Source organism: Taudactylus pleione, unplaced genomic scaffold, assembly GCF_031769625.1.
Source record: "Taudactylus pleione unplaced genomic scaffold, aTauple2 ptg000095l, whole genome shotgun sequence".
Classification (NCBI taxonomy): Eukaryota; Metazoa; Chordata; class Amphibia; order Anura; family Myobatrachidae; genus Taudactylus; species Taudactylus pleione.
Window position 1 is genome coordinate 13111074 of NW_028284497.1, and position 18502 is coordinate 13129575.

General features: G+C 47.7%; 1 protein-coding gene across 3 annotated transcripts in view; it reads left to right on the forward strand.

Moving 5' to 3' along the window:
• The window catches only part of ACIN1 (apoptotic chromatin condensation inducer 1), a 124753-nt gene that overhangs the window by 37972 nt on the left and 68279 nt on the right, over positions 1–18502 (forward strand). For 2 of the 3 annotated variants that reach the window (XM_088469962.1, XM_088469963.1), the window contains exons 2-3: positions 11731–11796; positions 16234–16345. In XM_088469962.1, the coding sequence (XP_088326088.1) occupies positions 11731–11796; positions 16234–16345 (178 nt within the window). The remainder of the gene's footprint in view (positions 1–11730; positions 11797–16233; positions 16346–18502) is intronic. The other variant, XM_088469964.1, reaches the window with a different exon arrangement.

An 18502-nucleotide genomic window follows, 5' to 3' on the forward strand; every position in this document is an offset into this window, starting at 1 on the left:
ACCTCAGTCCTCAAAAGCTACCAACAGTTCACGTTTTCCAGACCACCTAGCTGGTGCACAGGTGCAGTCATTACTCACTAATACCACTTTCAGACAGAAAAATCCTAAAAACCCGGGTTTTTCTACTTCAGGGTCCATAGGGTATCCACAGGATACCTTGGGGTATAGGTGTGACGTCAGTCATCGGGCACCAAAGAGTTAAGCTTTCGGCCTCCAAGGATGCACTAGGTCCCCCTCCTATACCCCGCCCCCGAGCCAAGGCATCTCAGTTTCGTTTGATGCCCGGCCGGAGTCGGAGGCACCTGCTAGAAGGGGGCTTAGAAGAGCCCCTGAAGCTTTTTCTTCATGCAGCTGTGGCTGCACATCTGGATGAACAGCATGGACAGTCAGTCCTGACGTCCATGCTGTCTTCCCTACACCCCGCCGGTACCAGAACGCCGGTACTGATCCGGGGATGCTGGTGGACATCTGGGGTCACAGCTAGCGGTGACCCCAGATGTTCCGGACCATGGCCGGATTCAACGGGGACAGAGGTAAGCAGCGGGGTCCCGCGGGGGGTCCCCGCTGATCACATGGTCCTAAGTCCCCAGGCAGGGGGCTCCCTGGGGACTGGCTGCAGCGTGGAGCCAGGCGACCAACCTGCGCTTCCACTACCCCCTGGGACAGCGGACCGCAGCAGAGCGGTAGCGCTGCGGCGTCCCAGGGGTTAAATGCATGCCAGGGGAGCGCGCCTTCCCTGTCTCACAGCCGGCGCCTCCCCCACTGCACACAGCCCTCTCTGCACTGTGCTGACTGGCCCTGTGTCAGCGCTCCTCCCCCAGGCCAGCCTTCTCTCTGCTCCTCGGCGGCCATCTTTTCTGAAGCATGGTGAACGCTGCTGGAAGCCTGCATTGGAAGCATCGTGGTCTGGATCCCCCCGCATACCTCTCCTCCGCTGTGGTCAGGTCTGTGTATGCAGCGCTGTGTCTTACCAGGCCCTGTGTCTGTGTAGTTGAGTGATCAGCGCTGTTAGTGCAGGAATTGTTATTTCTCTGCATTGTATGTGACTGTGCTAGCGCTGCTGCCTGTAACTTTTTTTGTAAACTGTCAGCTTTATACTGTCCCTGTTTTTTCTGCTAAGCCCTAGCGGTGCGGTGCTGCAGGGTGGTCTCTCGCCTCGTAAATATATAATTGGTGAGAGGGGTCACATACGTGGTGCCATCATGTCTGAAAGTGATTTTCCCCTCCGGCTACAGTGTACTACATGTAAAGTACCGTTAGCGGAGGGGGAGGGTAGCGCGGAGGGCCTCTGCCGGCAGTGTTTGTCTATGGCGCGGCCTCTTGCGGTTACTGCACCGGTACAGGAGCCGCCCTGGGCTTGTTTCGCTCAAGCGCTTACAGCCTTAGTGGGCCAGTTAGCTCCGCATCCCGCGTTTACACCGATGGGTTTGTCCCAGCAGTCAGTGGTGTCGTCACCCATGCAAGGTTTCCCACGACAATTGGTGGTACCCCACAGTCTCCCTATTTCCCCGCTCCCGGTTTCTCAGGAGCCAGCGTGGGTTAACTCCCTGACGAGTTCTGTACAGCACTTGTCGGATGTGTTGCAAGGGGAGTCTGTGATGCGGCCGCATAAACGGCCGGTGGCGTCTCTGTCGGCTCCTTATGAGGATGACGAGGGGACGTCTGATGATGGGGAGATTCTGGATCCTTACGATCAGGAACCTCTCCATGCTAAGGACGCTGATGCTAAGTCCAAAGTATATATTCCTGGACTTATTCGGGCGGTCCGCACAGCCTTGGTGATTGAGGACGAAGTTCCCCCAGCGGCTAAATCTAAGTATGCCTTTTTCAAAGATGTGAAGGGCGATGCCACAGTCTTTCCTCTTTCGGGTCAGTTGGTGGACCATTTAGAGGAGGCGTGGAAACAGCCTGGCAAAAGATACCAGCCGCAGAGACGCCTGGCGGTGGCTTATCCGTTCGCGGATAATTATTTTGCAAAGTGGGAATCCCCTCCACAGGTGGATTCTCACGTGACCCGTCTTGTCCGTAGTGCCACATTGCCGATGCCATCCATGTCCTCCCTTAAGGATGCTACGGACCGCAAGGTGGAGATCTGCCTGAAGTCCGCTTATTCCCTTGCGGGGGGGCAGCACGGCCGGCTATGGCCATTTGCTGGGTTGCCAGAGCGATGGAGCGCTGGGCGGATTCATTAGAGGCTTCTTTTGATTCCGACTGTCCGGCCGAACAGGCGGAGTTGATTGGCAATCTCCGTGATTCGGCCACCTACATCAACGAGGCGGCCCTAGACATTAGTACTCTGGTGTCTAGGATTTTTTCAGCAGCGGTGGCTGCTCGTCGCACCTTGTGGCTGCGATCCTGGAAGGTGGACGCAAATTCCAAAAAGGGTCTGGAGGCGTTGCCGTTTACCGGAGAAGTTTTCTTCGGTCCGGATCTGGATAAGATTGTGGCCACACTGGCGGCAGCCAAATCGGCTTGTCTACCGTCGGCCGCTGCTCCTTCTGGTTCTGGACCATCGTCCTTTCGGTCATTTAGGGCCCAGGGCAGGCCCAAACCACAGTCGTTTCCTCGACAGGCTGGCCCTAAGAAATCGGTCAAGCCCCGGAAGCAGGCATGGAGTACCAGACGTCCGGCCCCCAAGCCAGATGACAAGCCTGCGGCCTGACCGTCCGGGCCTCCCTTTGGGGGATCCCAGGGTGGGAGGCCGCCTGCTGCAGTTCGCCCAGTGTTGGTCGACCACTACGACAGACACTTGGGTTCTGGAGGTGGTCTCCCACGGGTACGCCATCTCCTTCCGGCACAGACCCCCGACTCGATTCTTCGCCACGGGTCTACCATCAGACCGGAACAAGGCTACGGAGCTGCGGAAGGTATTGCACACTATGCTCCAGGCTGGAGTTATAGTGCCTGTTCCATTCCCACAGAGGGGCCTGGGTTTCTATTCAAATCTTTTTTTGGTACAGAAACCCAATGGGTCGTATCGTCTGATTCTCAACCTCAAAGCACTCAACAGGTCTTTGCGGGTACCGAAGTTTTGGATGGAGACCCTACGGTCCATCATTCTGGCGCTGGAGCCTGGGGACTACATGGTGTCATTGAACATACAGGACGCTTACCTGCATGTCCCTATTCTTTTGCGCCATCAACAGTTCCTCAGGTTTGCAATCCGCAGCGACCACTTCCAGTTTCGGGCGTTACCTTTTGGCCTGGCGACAGCACCACGGGTTTTCACCAAGGTGATGGCGGTCATGGCGGCTTCTCTGCGGCTGCAGGGATTCCGCATGTTGCCGTACTTGGACGACCTGTTATTGGTGGCAGGATCTCCAGAGCTCCTGTTACGCCACTTGGACCTGACCATTGCACTGCTGCAACGGCACGGCTGGCTAATCAACTGGCAGAAGTCCACTCTAATCCCGTCTCGGAGGATTCTGCATCTTGGAGCCTTATTGGACTCGGGTCAGCAAAGGATCTTCGTGACGGAGGACAAGATCTCTGCTTTACAGTCAAGGGTGCGCAGTTGTCTGCACAGCCGCCGGGTGTCCCTACACTCGGCGATGAGGTTACTGGGCTCCATGGTGTCGGTGTTTGACATGGTGGAATACGCCCAGTTTCACTCCAGACCTCTGCAGCACCTGATCCTGTCCAAGTGGAACGGGCTGCCTCAGTCTCTGAAGTCCCAGACGATTGTGCTCACCCCGGAGGTTCGCCTGTCCCTTGCTTGGTGGTTACAGACGACCCACCTCAACAAGGGATGTCCGTTCTGGGTTCCAAATTGGGTCCTGTTGACAACGGGCGCCAGTCTTCGGGGCTGGGGAGTGGTTTCGGGTCCACACTTGTTCCAGGGCAGGTGGACGCCGACAGAAGCGGAGCTTCCCATAAATATCTTGGAAATCCGTGCGGACTTCAATGCTCTCCAGCAGGCACATCGGTTTCTCCAGGGTCACCCGGTACAGGTCCAGTCGGACAACGCTACCACCGTGGCCTACATAAACATGCAAGGAGGAACCCGCAGTCGGGCGGCTCTCGTAGAGGTCTCTCGGATCCTGGTTTGGGCGGAGCGCAATCTTCCGGCCATATCAGCGGTCTTCATCCCGGGAGTGCTAAATTGGGAGGCGGACTTTCTAAGTCGCCAGGACGTTCATCCAGGGGAATGGTCCCTGCACCCGGACGTTTTTCAACTGCTGGTGGACAGGTGGGGTCTTCCAGAGATCGACCTCATGGCGTCCCGGCACAACAACAAGTTGCCGGTGTACGGGTCTCGCACAAGAGACGAAGGGGCGTCTCTGGTGGATGCTCTGTCCATCCGGTGGACGTTCCGGTTCGCATACCTGTTCCCTCCGGTCTCCCTTCTTCCACGGGTAATCCGGAAATTCAAACAGGAAGGAGGGACGCTCCTGTTGATGGCTCCCGCGTGGCCCAGACGGCACTGGTTCTCAGACCTTCAGGGTCTGTCCGTGGACAGTCCACTGCGGTTGCCGCTACGACCGGACCTTCTGTCTCAGGGTCCTTGTCTTCACCCGGACCTGACTCGGCTGTCTTTGACGGCGTGGCTGTTGAGACGGCCATGCTGAGGTCCCGGGGGTTTTCCAGCTCTGTGGTGCGTACCATGTTGCGAGCTCGGAAACCATCTGCCGCGAGGATATACCATCGCGTGTGGCATACGTTCTTCCAGTGGTGTCGACCGAGAGGTTATGCACCGCGGGAGTTTCGTCTGTCTCGGCTTCTCGCCTTCCTACAAGCGGGACTAGATCATGGGCTTCGCCTTGCTTCTTTGAAGGTACAGGTTTCGGCCCTGTCTGTTTGGTTTCACCGTAGGATTGCTACAATCCCGGATGTGCACACCTTTATGCAAGGTGTTGTCCGCATTCAGCCGCCCTTTGTTCCACCTGTGGCGCCTTGGGATTTGGCTGTGGTCCTGAGGGCTCTCCAAGGACCGCCGTTTGAACCACTGGGCTCAGTGGATCTTAAATGGCTAACAGCTAAGACTGTTTTCCTTCTGGCTATTGCTTCGGCCAGACGTGTTTCTGAGTTAGGGGCTCTTTCTTGTAGACCCCCTTTCTTGGTTTTTCATGGGAACAGGGCAGTGCTCCGCACTCGGCCCGAGTTTCTTCCCAAAGTTGTTTCCCAGTTTCATGTTAACGAGGAAATCGTTGTTCCGGCCTTTAACTCACCGGGTCTTTCCGTGGGTGAGGCCTCTTTGGATGTTGTGCGGGCCTTAAGGACTTATGTTGACCGCACTTCTTCGTTTAGGAAGTCAGACGCTTTGTTTGTCCTCTATGGCTTCCGTAAAAAGGGTTGGCCTGCTTCAAAGCAAACTTTGGCAGCCTGGATCCGTATGGCTATTTCTGAAGCTTATCTTCATGAAGGCCTGCCGGTTCCTCCTTCTGTGAAGGCTCATTCCACTAGGTCTGTGGGTCCTTCGTGGGGAGCTCGACGTGGTGCCTCTGCAGTCCAGATCTGCAAGGCTGCTACGTGGTCCTCTGTCCATACCTTCGTGAGGTATTACAGGTTTGACACCTTCGCCTCTCAGGATGCTTCCTTCGGGCGGCGGATTCTCCTTTCTGCACAGGAGCGTCCCCACCCTAAAAGGATACTGCTTTGGGACATCCCCAAGGTATCCTGTGGATACCCTATGGACCCTGAAGTAGAAAATATGAGTTATGGTAAGAACTTACCCTTGTTATCTCTATTTCTACGAAGTCCATAGGGTTCCACAGGACTCCCGCCCTGTCGCACCTGTGCTGCAGATGGTCACCGGTTTTCCGTCTCCCTCTGGTGAGAATGTGATTCTTGTATGTGTCCAGATCTTTGTTCTCTCTCTTCCTTCTCCTCCTCCGGCCTATGGCTTGGTAACTAACTGAGATGCCTTGGCTCGGGGGCGGGGTATAGGAGAGGGACCTAGTGCATCCTGGGAGGCTGAAAGCTTAACTCTTTGGTGCCCGATGACTGACGTCACACCTATACCCCAAGGTATCCTGTGGAACCCTATGGACTTCGTAGAAATAGAGATAACAAGGGTAAGTTCTTACCATATCTCATATTTTCCCGTATCGTTCAACCCGGGAAGGACCCGGGAATTTGCTCCTAACCCCCTTTCACACAGCACATAATTCCCGGGAAATTCCTGGGTCGACCCCTTTCAGACAGAACCCAGATTATCCCTGCAATATACAGTGTGTCATAATAAATGGACTGCTTTATGGCACACAGAGATGAGGTCATGAAAAGTGCAGCCCGTGCACCGCCATCTCAGCCAATAAGCGCTGCTCAATATGCCTGGAGTACAAAAACCTGGGTCGGCACCTTTCAGAAAGCCGCCAACCCGTGTAAGACCCGGGAAAAACCCTGGTAAATACCTGGGTCGAAGCACCAGGAATCAGGTCCCGTGTTGACCCTTTCAGACAGAAAAAAAACCCGGGTCGAACCGACAAGAGCCGGAAAATTACCGGGTTCTTTTCTCTGTCTGAAAGGGGTAAAACACATTTGAAAAGATCCAACAAAAACATGCACTGTTGGTAGCTCTTGAGGACCAGGGTTGGCTATCCCTGTAACAGCTGAATTAAAATACCCCAGCATGCCCTGCCACAGTTGTAGCATGTACTAGCGTTCCCGCTAGGCTGTTTTAGCGGGGTGCGGCGCCCTGCCCTCATTCTGGAGGGCAAAAAGCACCCTGCCCTCCAGGAGGAGGGCAAAAAGCGCCCTACCCTCACAGCCTGCGGGTGCCATTCTCGGAGAAACATGCGGTGTCGCGGTGACGTCCCGGTCACCGCCGGAGAATAGACGCCGGGCGCATGCGCCTGGCATCTATTCCCCCTTTCTGCAGCGCTTGGGGGCTGCCCGGCATGTCCGTAAGCGCCGGGCACGCCCCCAAGTATGACGAAAAGGGGACGCGTCTTATAGGCTGCCCTCTCTAGCTCCGGCGCCCTGCCTGCCGCCAGAGCTAGAGTGAACACTAATGTACTAATAGCAAAACTGTGGCAAAAGGTATGCTGGGATGTGTAGTTTCACAACAGCTGGAGGGCAGCACCTTGAATTCCCTTGATCTAAAGGATTTCAGATATTTTGAGTATTTATTCACATCTGCACTTTTCATTCAGTATTAATGGATCAATCGTACAATAGACCTAATGTATATAAAACACATTTATTCTTATGGATTTGTTCATACCTTCACGTTGACTTTGTAATGCATTTGCACGGATGTTTTCCAACACAGTGGGCCTGATTCAGCACAGATCGCAATTGCAACCGCATTCGCAGATCTCCCGGTTGTGTACTGCGCATGCGTATGAAGCGTATTGCGTGTATACCGCGATTACACTGCAATCACACACAGGAATCCATCGCAGGGTGAGTGACAGGCCTTGAGCGGTCGGAGAAACGCAGGCATGCCTGTCCGTTTGAACGCCGTTGCATGGGCGTGCATAATTAGCCACTGCGATTGCTTACTCAGCATGAGAGCTCTGCGTGTGACTAGACTTGCAGTTTTTGAGAAGGGTCAGAACTGCTGTAATTGTGCATGACGGGCCGATTTTCTCTGATGGTATCGATGTATACGCAGGACTGCGAGGTATCATGGATGTGAGAAAGCAGCAGTGGGTGTCTCTATGCTGGCTGAGCGGTGGCAGACATTAGCCTATTTTCACAGCTGCATTGCGTGTGGTTGTGCAGCTGCGATCGCAATTGTGATCCGTGCTGAATCAGGTCCAGTACATACCTTCCAACTGTCCTGCTTCTGGCGGGACAGTCCCGATATTTAGGCACTGTCCCGCCATCCCACACTCGGGCCGCAGTATCCCGCGATTGGGGGAAGTTGGGGGAAATCACTGTCACCGCTGGTCTGCATAGCGTCTCTACAACGTGCGGGGAGAGCCTGGGGCAGCTCAGCATCTCCAGGTATGTTGGGCTCACACCAGGAGTGATTAAAACGGGGAGCTGCTGCGAGGCCATGCCCTTTTTCGGGCACGCACATTCTGCACGCAGGGGTCCTGATCTTATCATTCACAAAGTTGTGAGGTATGCCACTATGTGCTACTATTTTTTGTTTGTTTTCTGTTAATTCATGTTTTTCTATACATTTAATGCAGTGCCATATTTTATGTGCTGCAAACAATTACGTTATTAGGCATCAATGAAACAAACAAAACAAAAATGTATAAACACACTCACGAGCATAATCTATGCCCAAGTGATGAAGAAAGTGCTAATCATTGTCAGCGGAACATTGGCAAGAAGCAGTTGCTAGGTCCAGCGTTCATCGTATGCGTTATAAACTATCTGCACTTGCCTCTGACTGTGGCTTTCCCAGGCATGCATACTTGCATATTTCCCTGTCATCATGTGTTCGCAATTCCATAATGTTAGACCAGGGATATTTCAGATGTGGCCCTCCAACTGTTGTGGAACGACACATCCCAGCAGGCCACGGTTTTGATATTAGGGCAAGCTGGGATGTGTAGTTCCACAGCAGCTTGAGCAGGGATGGCCAACCAATCAGAGGCAAAGACCCCAAAAATATCTGTAGGTATGTCAAAGAGCAGAGATCATGCACACGCCAAAGGCACACATGCAATAAGTGGTATGGCCAGCTAGGCCATGCCCCTGGTATGCTGTTTGCATGTGCTTTTACATGCTCCTACAGACAGTCACCGTGGAGGTAACTATTAAAGGGAAAGAAAAAGCCAGAACAATATAAAAAAAATAAAAAAATGAAAAAACCAGATCCACATAAAATACACTGAAACAAGCCAGATCCACATAAAACACTGAACAAGCTACATATACAAATAATACACTGAAAAAGCCACATCCACAAAAATTACATTGAAAAAAAAACAAAAAACAAACATTCACATAATACAACCCAACCCCCATGGTGTCACTCCAGTCCCATCATGTGTCACTCCAGCCCCCCATTTGTCACAAAAGCAGTTCCTCCATGTGTCACTCCAGCACCTCCCCATGTATCACTCCAGCAACCCCCCGTGTGTCACTCCAGCAGCCCCTCGTGCGTCGCGTCACTCCAGCCCCATATGTCACTCAGCAAACCCTCATTTGTCACAACAGCAGACCCTCATGTGCCACTCCAGCCCCCCCCCTCTCTCCTTAGGCCACTCCAGTCTAGCCACCTTCCCCCCACACTCCCACTCCACGGCTCCAGCCCCCCCACGTCACAAATAAAATAAAAAAAACAAATAAGAAACAAAGTTGCTACTATCTGTGTCACGTAGGTAGACTCCAGCGGCTGCGACCGTGTCCTTCTGGTGGCTGTAGGTTCAGTCACAAGTTGAGCTCTGCCTTCTGTTTGTGGTGTGACATCACCACATCGCCCGTACATGTCTCCGGAGCCGAGCAGACTGCTGCAACAAAGGACGAGCCTCCTCTGAACAGCTGCGCGGCTATTAGAGGAGTCTTTTTTCAGTGTCAGTCAGGGGAGCCGCATTTGGCTCAAGAGCCACAGGTTGACCACCGCTGAGATGGAGGGTTGCATTGGACTATTTTATGATGTAGATGCCATTTATAGAGCTATAAAAGTAAATCCCCCCCCCCTCCCTCATTATAAATAAATCTTTATTTACAATATCACCTCTTTAATATTACCAATAAATAATAATGCACTCATTAATTTTTACCCCTAATATATTTAAAAAGTAATACAGGTATTGCACTTGTAAAATATTTATTAATGATTTTTGTCCCCTTAAACATTAAATGATTGCACTCATCTGGTTGGCCAGCATGTGGTTTGAGCCACTATCATAACCTAAGTTTTCCAGTAGTTTTTGCAAACCGCTAATTGATTAAATTCTGACGTTTCTATTTAACAAAAATGTGGGATGGTGATTTTTGAAATGAGCACTTTGTAATAAGTTGTTGTTACTGTTACTTTCACGTGATTTTGTCTATAGTTATTTTGATGGTTTTAAAACTGTCAAAAAACTGCAGTTATTCAGAACCGTGAGTTGCCATATTCTTTTAATAACCAAATATACAGGAGTACTTGTATACTTACTATGATATTTTAAGTTTGTATTGGAGTTACTTAAAGGACAGTTGGTAAATGGGACATTCAGTGCTGCTTCAAAGTTTGTGAACCTTTCAGAATTTTCTATATTTCTACTGAAATTTGGCCTAAAACTAGCTCAGATTTTCACACAAGTCCTAAAAGTAGATAAAGTGAACCAAATCAAAAAGTGAGACCAAAAATTAGACCTGCTAATTTTTTTATTGAGGAAAATTATCCAATATCACATATCTGTGAGTGGCAAAAGTATGTGAACCTTTGCTTTCAGTATCTGGTATGACCCCGTTGTGCAGTAATAACTGCTTCTAAACGTTTCCGGTAAATGTTGATTAGTATTGAATATCGGCTTGGAGGAATGTTACCCCATTCCTCTGTACAAAACCGCTTCAACTCTGTTGATGGGTTTCCTCCCATGAACTGCTCGCTTCAGGTCCTTCCACATTTCGATTGGATGAAGGTCAGGACTTTGACTTGGCCATTCCAAAACTTTACATTTATTCTTCTTTAACCATTTTTACTTGTGTGCTTTGCGTCGTTGCTGCATGACCCCCATTCTCTTGAGATGCAGCTCATGGACAGATGTCCTGACATTTTCCTTTAGAGTATTCTGGTATAATTCAGAATTCATTGTCCCACCAATGATGGCAAGTCGTCCTGGGCCAGATGCAGCAAAACAGGCCCAATACATGATACCACCACCACCGTGTTTCATAGATGGTATGAGGTTTTTATGCTAGAATGCAGTGTTCTCCTTTCTCCAAACGCTTCTCATTTAAACCAAAAAGCTCTATTTTGTACTCCTCTGTCCACAAAACATTGTGCTAATAGTCTTCCGGCTTGTCCAGGTGATCTTTAACAAACTGCAGACGGGCTGCAAAGTTCTTTTTGGAGAGCAGCGACTATCTCCTTGCAATCCTGCCATGCACACCATTGTTGTTCAGTGTCCTCCTGATGGTGGACTCATGAACATTAACTAATGTGAGAAAGGCCTTCAGTTGCTTAGAGGTCACCTCGGGTTCCTTTGTGACCTTGCAAACTATTAGATAACTTGCTATTCGCATGATCTTTGTTGGTCGACCACTCCTGGGGAGGGTAATAATGGTCTGGAATTTCTTCCATTTGTAAACAATCTGTCTGACTGTTGATTGGTGGAGTCCAAACTCTTTAGAGATGTTTTTGTAACCTTTTCCAGCCTGATGAGCATCAACAACTCTTCTGAGGACCTCAGAAGAAGAGAAATCTCCTTTGTTCGTGGCATGATAAACTTCCACAAACATGTGTTGTGAACATCAAACTTTGATAGATCCCTGTGCTTTTAAAAAAGACAGGTTGTCCACTCCCACCTGATTGTCATCCCATAGATTGAAAATACCTGACTCTAATTTCACCTTCAAAATATCTGCTAATCCTAAAGGTTCACATACTTTTGACACTCACAGATATGTGATATTGGATCATTTTCCTAAAAAAAATGAGTATGTGTAATTTTCTGTCTCATTTGTTCTCTTTATCTACTTTAAGGACTTGTGTGAAAATCTGAGGTAGTTTTAGGCCAAATTTCAGCAGAAATATAGAACCTCTGAAGGGTTCACAAACTTTCAAGCACCATTTCTAAAAATGGATTACATAAAGAATTTCTAGTATGTTGAATTTTGCAGTTACATGTGTATAGTACAATGTTCTAATTAACTTTATAATACATTTATCAGGCTCTGATGCTGGAAAACCTCCAGAAACATTCAACTCCCCATACCGGGTTCCAGCCCAATTCGCAGGTCTGTATGGCTTACGTCATTTATATGCTTTAATTTTTTGTCTGTTATCAGGTTTACCAACATGTGTCAACCAACTTGTCCCTTCTTCCAGAATTATTAGCAGCAACATCTACTTCAATAAGCAGTACATAAACAATGTTAAAATGTCACACCTATACAGTTTATTTTAAATTCATATATTCAATTGTCTGCATAAAAGGCCTTCGAGAGGAGCCATATCTTATGCAAGTTAATCAATGTTAGTGAGCATTAAGTCCCCAATTACTGACTGGTGTAAAGCTTGTACTAATGAACAGCTTTTTCGACCATCCATTAACATGTTGGGAATATTATTTATATTTCCAGTTTAGAACAGACTCTAGCCATGGCTTTATATATATTAGACATACATAACACAGAATCTAATTTAATTGGCCTTCACTGTTGCTGTTCATTACCAATAACATCTTCAAGTGAAAGGGATAATCGAGCAGTGGCAGCAGCATACTACACAAGTTGCTAAGTGCAGAGGTGTGGACTTTTAGATCACAAGATGCTGTGGGTTGGGTACGCGATCCTGGCGCTGATCATGCCGGCGGTAATCCGGATGGTGGAAATCAGGAAGTATTCTAAACCTTGTCCTAATCCACTTTTCTAGCAGCCGAATCCTCCCCTTAGTGCCTAACCCTAATACTCAGTCGGGTTCACTGCCGTCGGGATTCTGACCGCCGGTATTGTGTGCGCCAGGATGCCAACTATATCCCAATGCTGTATATGTGCCACTACCTGTATCTTCCATAAATGTGTATATATATATATATAGTATTTAGTATTTCTCTATTTTTTGCTCAACAAATTTCTTGCATCTTTATGTATGACATGTTTCTATCTAGGCTTATGGTGTTTAAAGGATTATTCTTCCAAAACCAGGAAATTCAGTAGTAACGGTTCCCAATCATGGGTTGCTTACCTGGGACCCAGTCTTGATATCTGTGACCTCTTCCACACATCTGCACCCTTCTGCATTTTCTGTTGGCAGTGTGTAAGAGCACAACACACTGCCCACTTAAAAAAAAGAGCTGATTCTGAGTTGAAAGCAAAGCGAAAAAAATAAAGGAAGTAACTTTGCACCTTGGCAAAACCTTGTTGCACTGCAGGGTAGAGAGAGGTGCAGAGAGATTTATATTAGAGAGAGGAGTGTTCAAGCTCAAATCTAAATTGCAGTGTAAAAATAAAGCTGTCCAACATTTGTGGCCTACATGCAGAAACAGCCAGTATTCACTTTGCTGCTCTGCATGCAAAAAATGTTTTTTTTATGCATTTGCACACTTTATATTGTAACATGGGGCCTGGGGCCTGATTCAGAGCCGGTCGCTATTTGCGCTCGCTCGTCCAGAAAATAGGGGTGGCTATTCAAATGAACCGTTCGCTGTTTGCGGTCTGTTCACGCCTCTAGGTCTGAACGAGCGAACAAAACTTGCGGTCGTTTTTTGGGAAACTACGCCCCCTGTCCGCTCGCATCCTACGTCATGTCCGCTATTTATTAGATTAATCGAGTACATCGAACAGGGTATGAGCTGCTCGCTATTCTTGTGGTTGGTTTTTGCTACCACAATTTTGCGAGCAGTTCTGGCTATAAAATAACCCAGTGACGTGGTCAATGACGCTGTTGTTTTAAATATGCACACCCATAAAACGCCCGTTTTGACCTTTAAGCACGCCTGCGATCGGATCTCCACTCCCCGTTTTCAAGCACCTTCCCCTGTTACCACCCACATACGCCTCATCCTGTCACTCAAATTAGCAGGCATTCGCTATTTTGCGAGCACATGAATTTCGGCCGCATTGACTGGTTCGCGCATGCGTATAACGATCCGTACGCATGCGCAGTTGGGCAAACATCGCTCGGAGCGAACGAGCTGCCACTTACGAGTGGCTCTGAATCAGGCCCCTGATTCACTACGGATCACAATACTGCGTACGCACACAGTTCAACTGCAATAGCAAGCGAATCCACTGCGATCGCAATGCAAACTCAGCGCTACATAAGGACACCCACTTTACCATACGCACATCCGTAATACTTAGCAGAATAGCTAAACTATCGGTACAATTGAGTACCATCGGACCAATATGCACACTTGTACAAGCCCTGACCTTACTCCGAAATTGCTAACAGCCATGCACGCTATCAGGCCTCAGCCTGCGTAGGCCCTCACAGTGGGTAATTTATGCACGTCCCTTAAACAGTGTGCGAACGCACTTGCACGCCTGCGTTCGTTTTGGAAACATCGTATTTAAGATTTTACAGACAAAACTGAAAATTGCCTTTTCAGTTACATTATGCCTTCTAATCGGGGGGTGTGGTATGATATGTCCACATGAGAATGTATACATCGATGAAATGTCAATATGTTAGAATGTCAACATATCATCCCTGGTGGGACAGCAGTGACTTGCCTTCTTCCAGCGGCTGCAGCAACTCCAGTGGCATCTTCCAGGTCCCAACAGTTATGTGAGTGTCACTTCTGGCTGAGTCATCCGTAGCCTTAAACTGGCCACACACTAGACCAACTTACATCCAACTAGTTGATTGGTTGGAATGAAAATCTGGTAAGGTATGAAAGCAAATGACAATCAGCAATTTGCTCCCAAACACCGGAAAGTGGACAAAAATTGATGTTTGAACAAACTGTTTAGATCAAACATTTAACAAACTTGTCTGACGACCATTTTCTGGCATTTAGGAGCAAATTGCTGATCGTCATTTACTCCCATTCCTTCCCAGATTTTCATTCCAACCAATCAACAAGTTGGCTGGTTGGATGTAAGTTGGTCTAGTGTGTGGCCCGCTTTACCCTAATCTCCCCTAGCGTCTAGCCCTCCTATCCTGCCCATGCTTTATCACACATGTACCCAAAGAGACACGGTTCAGCCACGTAAAGCGGCTAAACCCGTCTAGCAGTGACTTGCCTGCTTCCAGCGGCTGCAGCAACTCCAGTGGCATCTTCCAGGTCCCAACAGTTATGTGAGTGTCACTTCTGGCTGAGTCATCCGTAGCCTTACCCTAATCTCCCCTAGCGTCTAGCCCTCCTATCCTGCCCATTCTTTGTCACACATGTACCCAAAGAGACACGGTTCAGCCACGTAAAGCGGCTAAATCCGTCTATAAAGATCTGGTTGGGGCGCCCAAACAGTAGTTTGGGTGTCCAAAACCAGGAATTATCGCACAATTCTGCTCACCACCTCATTTGAATTCCTTCCTGTGTGTCTACCCTGCATCAGAACACTTTTTGACATGTCAATGTTTTTTGCTACTGCTTCTGTGGATAATACTATATAACAGATCATGACTATTTAATTTGATATACATATAGTGTGACTTTTGCTTTTTATGACTCTGCATTGTCCATGAACTCTGGCAATCTGTATTTTAAGTGTGCTGGCAAAATAAGTCCCTTTCACTGCTGGAGAATTCAATTTAAAAGTCTAAGGTTAGGGAGTAGTTGAGCTTTGCGAGCTCTGGTTCTGTATGAGCTATGCACATTGCACCGGATTGGAACAGGTTCACCATCAATCCTTAGCTGCCTTCTGTAACCCCCAATCTGCTCCCTGTATCTTCAGTCCTTCAGGAGAATGTTGCAGTTTGAAATGCAATTGTCAGGTGAGGGCGAGGGAATACTTTGCATCAGTAGATGTGATTGTGACAAAGTTTACTAGTAAAAATACAGTCTATATCATTCATTACATTTTGCAAACTGAAAGAATTAAACAAAAAAAAAATAAACCATGCTTCTGAACTCTCTCTTCCTAGAACAGAAGAGTGTTGGCTGTGCTTAGATTCTAATCTAGTTTTAGTATGTTGCCAGAAACATCTGTGATATGTGTATTGCTATTACATGACTTTGTAGAACAGATTGTAGATTGGGGTACATCGAAATGTGCATCTCAGTGATGTGGGGTAACCAACTTCTAGTTGGATCCTCACAGCCTATGGAGAATAATGTAACGTTACCCTAAAGCCGTGTATCCACTACACTATTAAATGAACGATAATGTCATTGTTAAAGTTCAATCGTTCATTATATTGTGCAGTGGACATTGAGCACCCTCCCTCATCCCTGAACTTGCACAACCTGGCGATATCATCAGGTTGGACAGCAGGTTCGGGCGATGAGCGACGGCGTCAACGACCAGTGGGAGCATGTATCGTTGGTTGTTGACGGCATATCCACTGCACGATATTGTGGATGATTGAACGATAATGATGTTGTTATCATTCAATCCTTCATTTAATCATGTAGTGGATATGCGGCTTAACAGCTTTAATGTGGGTGTTTTTTATATAATGGAAACTTTAAAAGAAAGGTCAAAGTATATAAATAAGAAAGCAGATATGCCTCAACCTATTTAGTCTGGTCCAAGTAATGTTTGGAGTAATCTTATTTTGTTCTGCAGATGGGAGAGGAAATGGGCCAGAACAGCTTTATAAAGCAGTACCTGGAGAAACAGCAGGAGCTTCTACGGCAGCGCCTACAGAGGGAAGCACGAGAGGCACAAGAAACTGAAGGTATCATCTGCTCATACTGTGAAAGGCCCAGAATAAGAAATTGCAGTTCTCTTATTTTGGCAACACCTTTAGGACAAACATTTTTCAGGCATTTTAAAGCTTCTCATGCACCTCATTCCAATTGGAGTTCTGATGTGAGGACAGTGCTCAAAATAACACTGAGACAATCCACGTTCATCTCTGTTGCTATAATGCTTTCGCCCTTCATATAAGCAGCAGTGTTAAGTGCTGTTGAGAGGAGACATATAAGTTATTTACTGACCACTGTTAAGCTCCTATGGAGTATGTGAACAGGACTTCATTGACTCCTGTGCTTCCAGCATTTTAAGAAGAGTTTACATATGTTAGCACTTGGTAGGCAGCATGATAAAATACTTCTAACTAGAGGTGAGCGGTTCGGTTTTGACTCTGTTCTTTTCGCCAAATTAGCGCAAATTCAGGTTAGTTTGGATTTATCATATTGGTTATCTAAAACACGTGAGAGCCGGATAGCCAGTATTATATCGTTTTTCAGATTGAACATATCCGAACCGCTCATCTCTACTTCTAACATGCTGATCTACATGGGCCCTGAAACTGCAGCCGCCTTGTCATCTGCCACTAGATTGTGATGTTGACCGCGTTGTTAAAGAGGAAGTAAAGCACTATTTGACATTAATATATGTGAAAGGCTGTTTATTACCGAGCAAATGATATACATTAGGTACCTGGAGTGTGCATACCTAACTAAATGTTAGTCTCTAAATATTCAGGGGCACAATGCCACTGACCCCTCTCAGTGGCATTTTTTATTTTATGCCCCATAATAGTGCCATAGTTAATTTTCTGAACCATAGTAGTGCCCTAGTTAATGTAATGCCCCATATTATTGCCCTAGTTTATTTATAGTAGTGCCCTAGTTCACATTGTAGGGCTGCCAGCACACATTATGCAACACAGTGTCCTCAAATAACATTATGACATGTAGGGGGTAATTGTTTTTGGGTGCACAATGGAGCAATTTAATTGTTGCTCTGTTTGGGCGCAACAGCCGGCAGCACCAGCACAGGGTTTAGCAGCTAACTTATCGCACATTTCTGTTAACCACCTCAGCAGGCTGCTAGCAGAAATGTGTCTAACCACGGCTATGCACGCAGAGCAATAATTGAATTGCTCATCGGGTGCCCATTAGTTTAGGGGCCCAGACTGTCCCCAGTTCATATTACGCCACATTACAGTGCCCCTTGTTCATGTTACGTCACACTATGGTGCCTCCAGTTCAGATTATGACACATTTCAGTGCCCAGTTCAGATTATGCTACATTAGTGTCCCCTTGATATCATAACATCAACTACACACACCGCTCAATGAAAATGGAATGTCACCGCAGTCAGTCAGACCCAATTGCTTAGCAGGCAAATTCGGGAAATTGTTATGCAGCTATATAACCTGGGTCTGGGAACCCCTAAGCCACTGGACCCCATAGCAGTTGCATTCCCTGCACCGATTATAGCTGAACACCATGGTATGGTATGAGGGAGTGGAATGTCACCGCAGTCAGTCAGACCCAATTGCTTAGCAGGCAAATTCGGGAAATTGGTATGCAGCTATATAACCTGGGACCCCCTAAGCCTCTGGACCCCATAGCAGTTGCATTCCCTGCACCGATTATAGCTGAGCACCATGGTATGGTATGAGGGAGTGGCATCTAATCAACTTGCTAAACAGAAATACAGTTGGTTAATATATACACATGGGTAGGACTAGTGATTTAACTGCAAACCAGTCTTTGCTTTATGACCTGTACCTGGTCCCAACTGGATACTGTTCTAAATTGTGGTAGGGGCTTCAGGTGTAAGTAGTTGGGTGGGAAGGTATTCATTTTTTAACTGAGCTGAAGTGGAATGTTGGGTTAGTAGTGAACACTGTATTTTGGTTCTGTTGCTCATATATAAAAACTAAAATTTTCAGTTGCTCTTCATGTGCCATATATTTCACAGCCTAATATTAGTAAGTAATAATTATGGAGAACCTGTTCATTTCATAGTTCTTCCCAGAAATGTTTTAAAGCTGGGCTTCATTACAAGGTAGTCAGGGGGAATGGGGGGGGAGACAGGACTCAGGGGCAGGATATAAACCTATCACAAGATAGTGCACCCCCGCTTCACCCCAGGCCA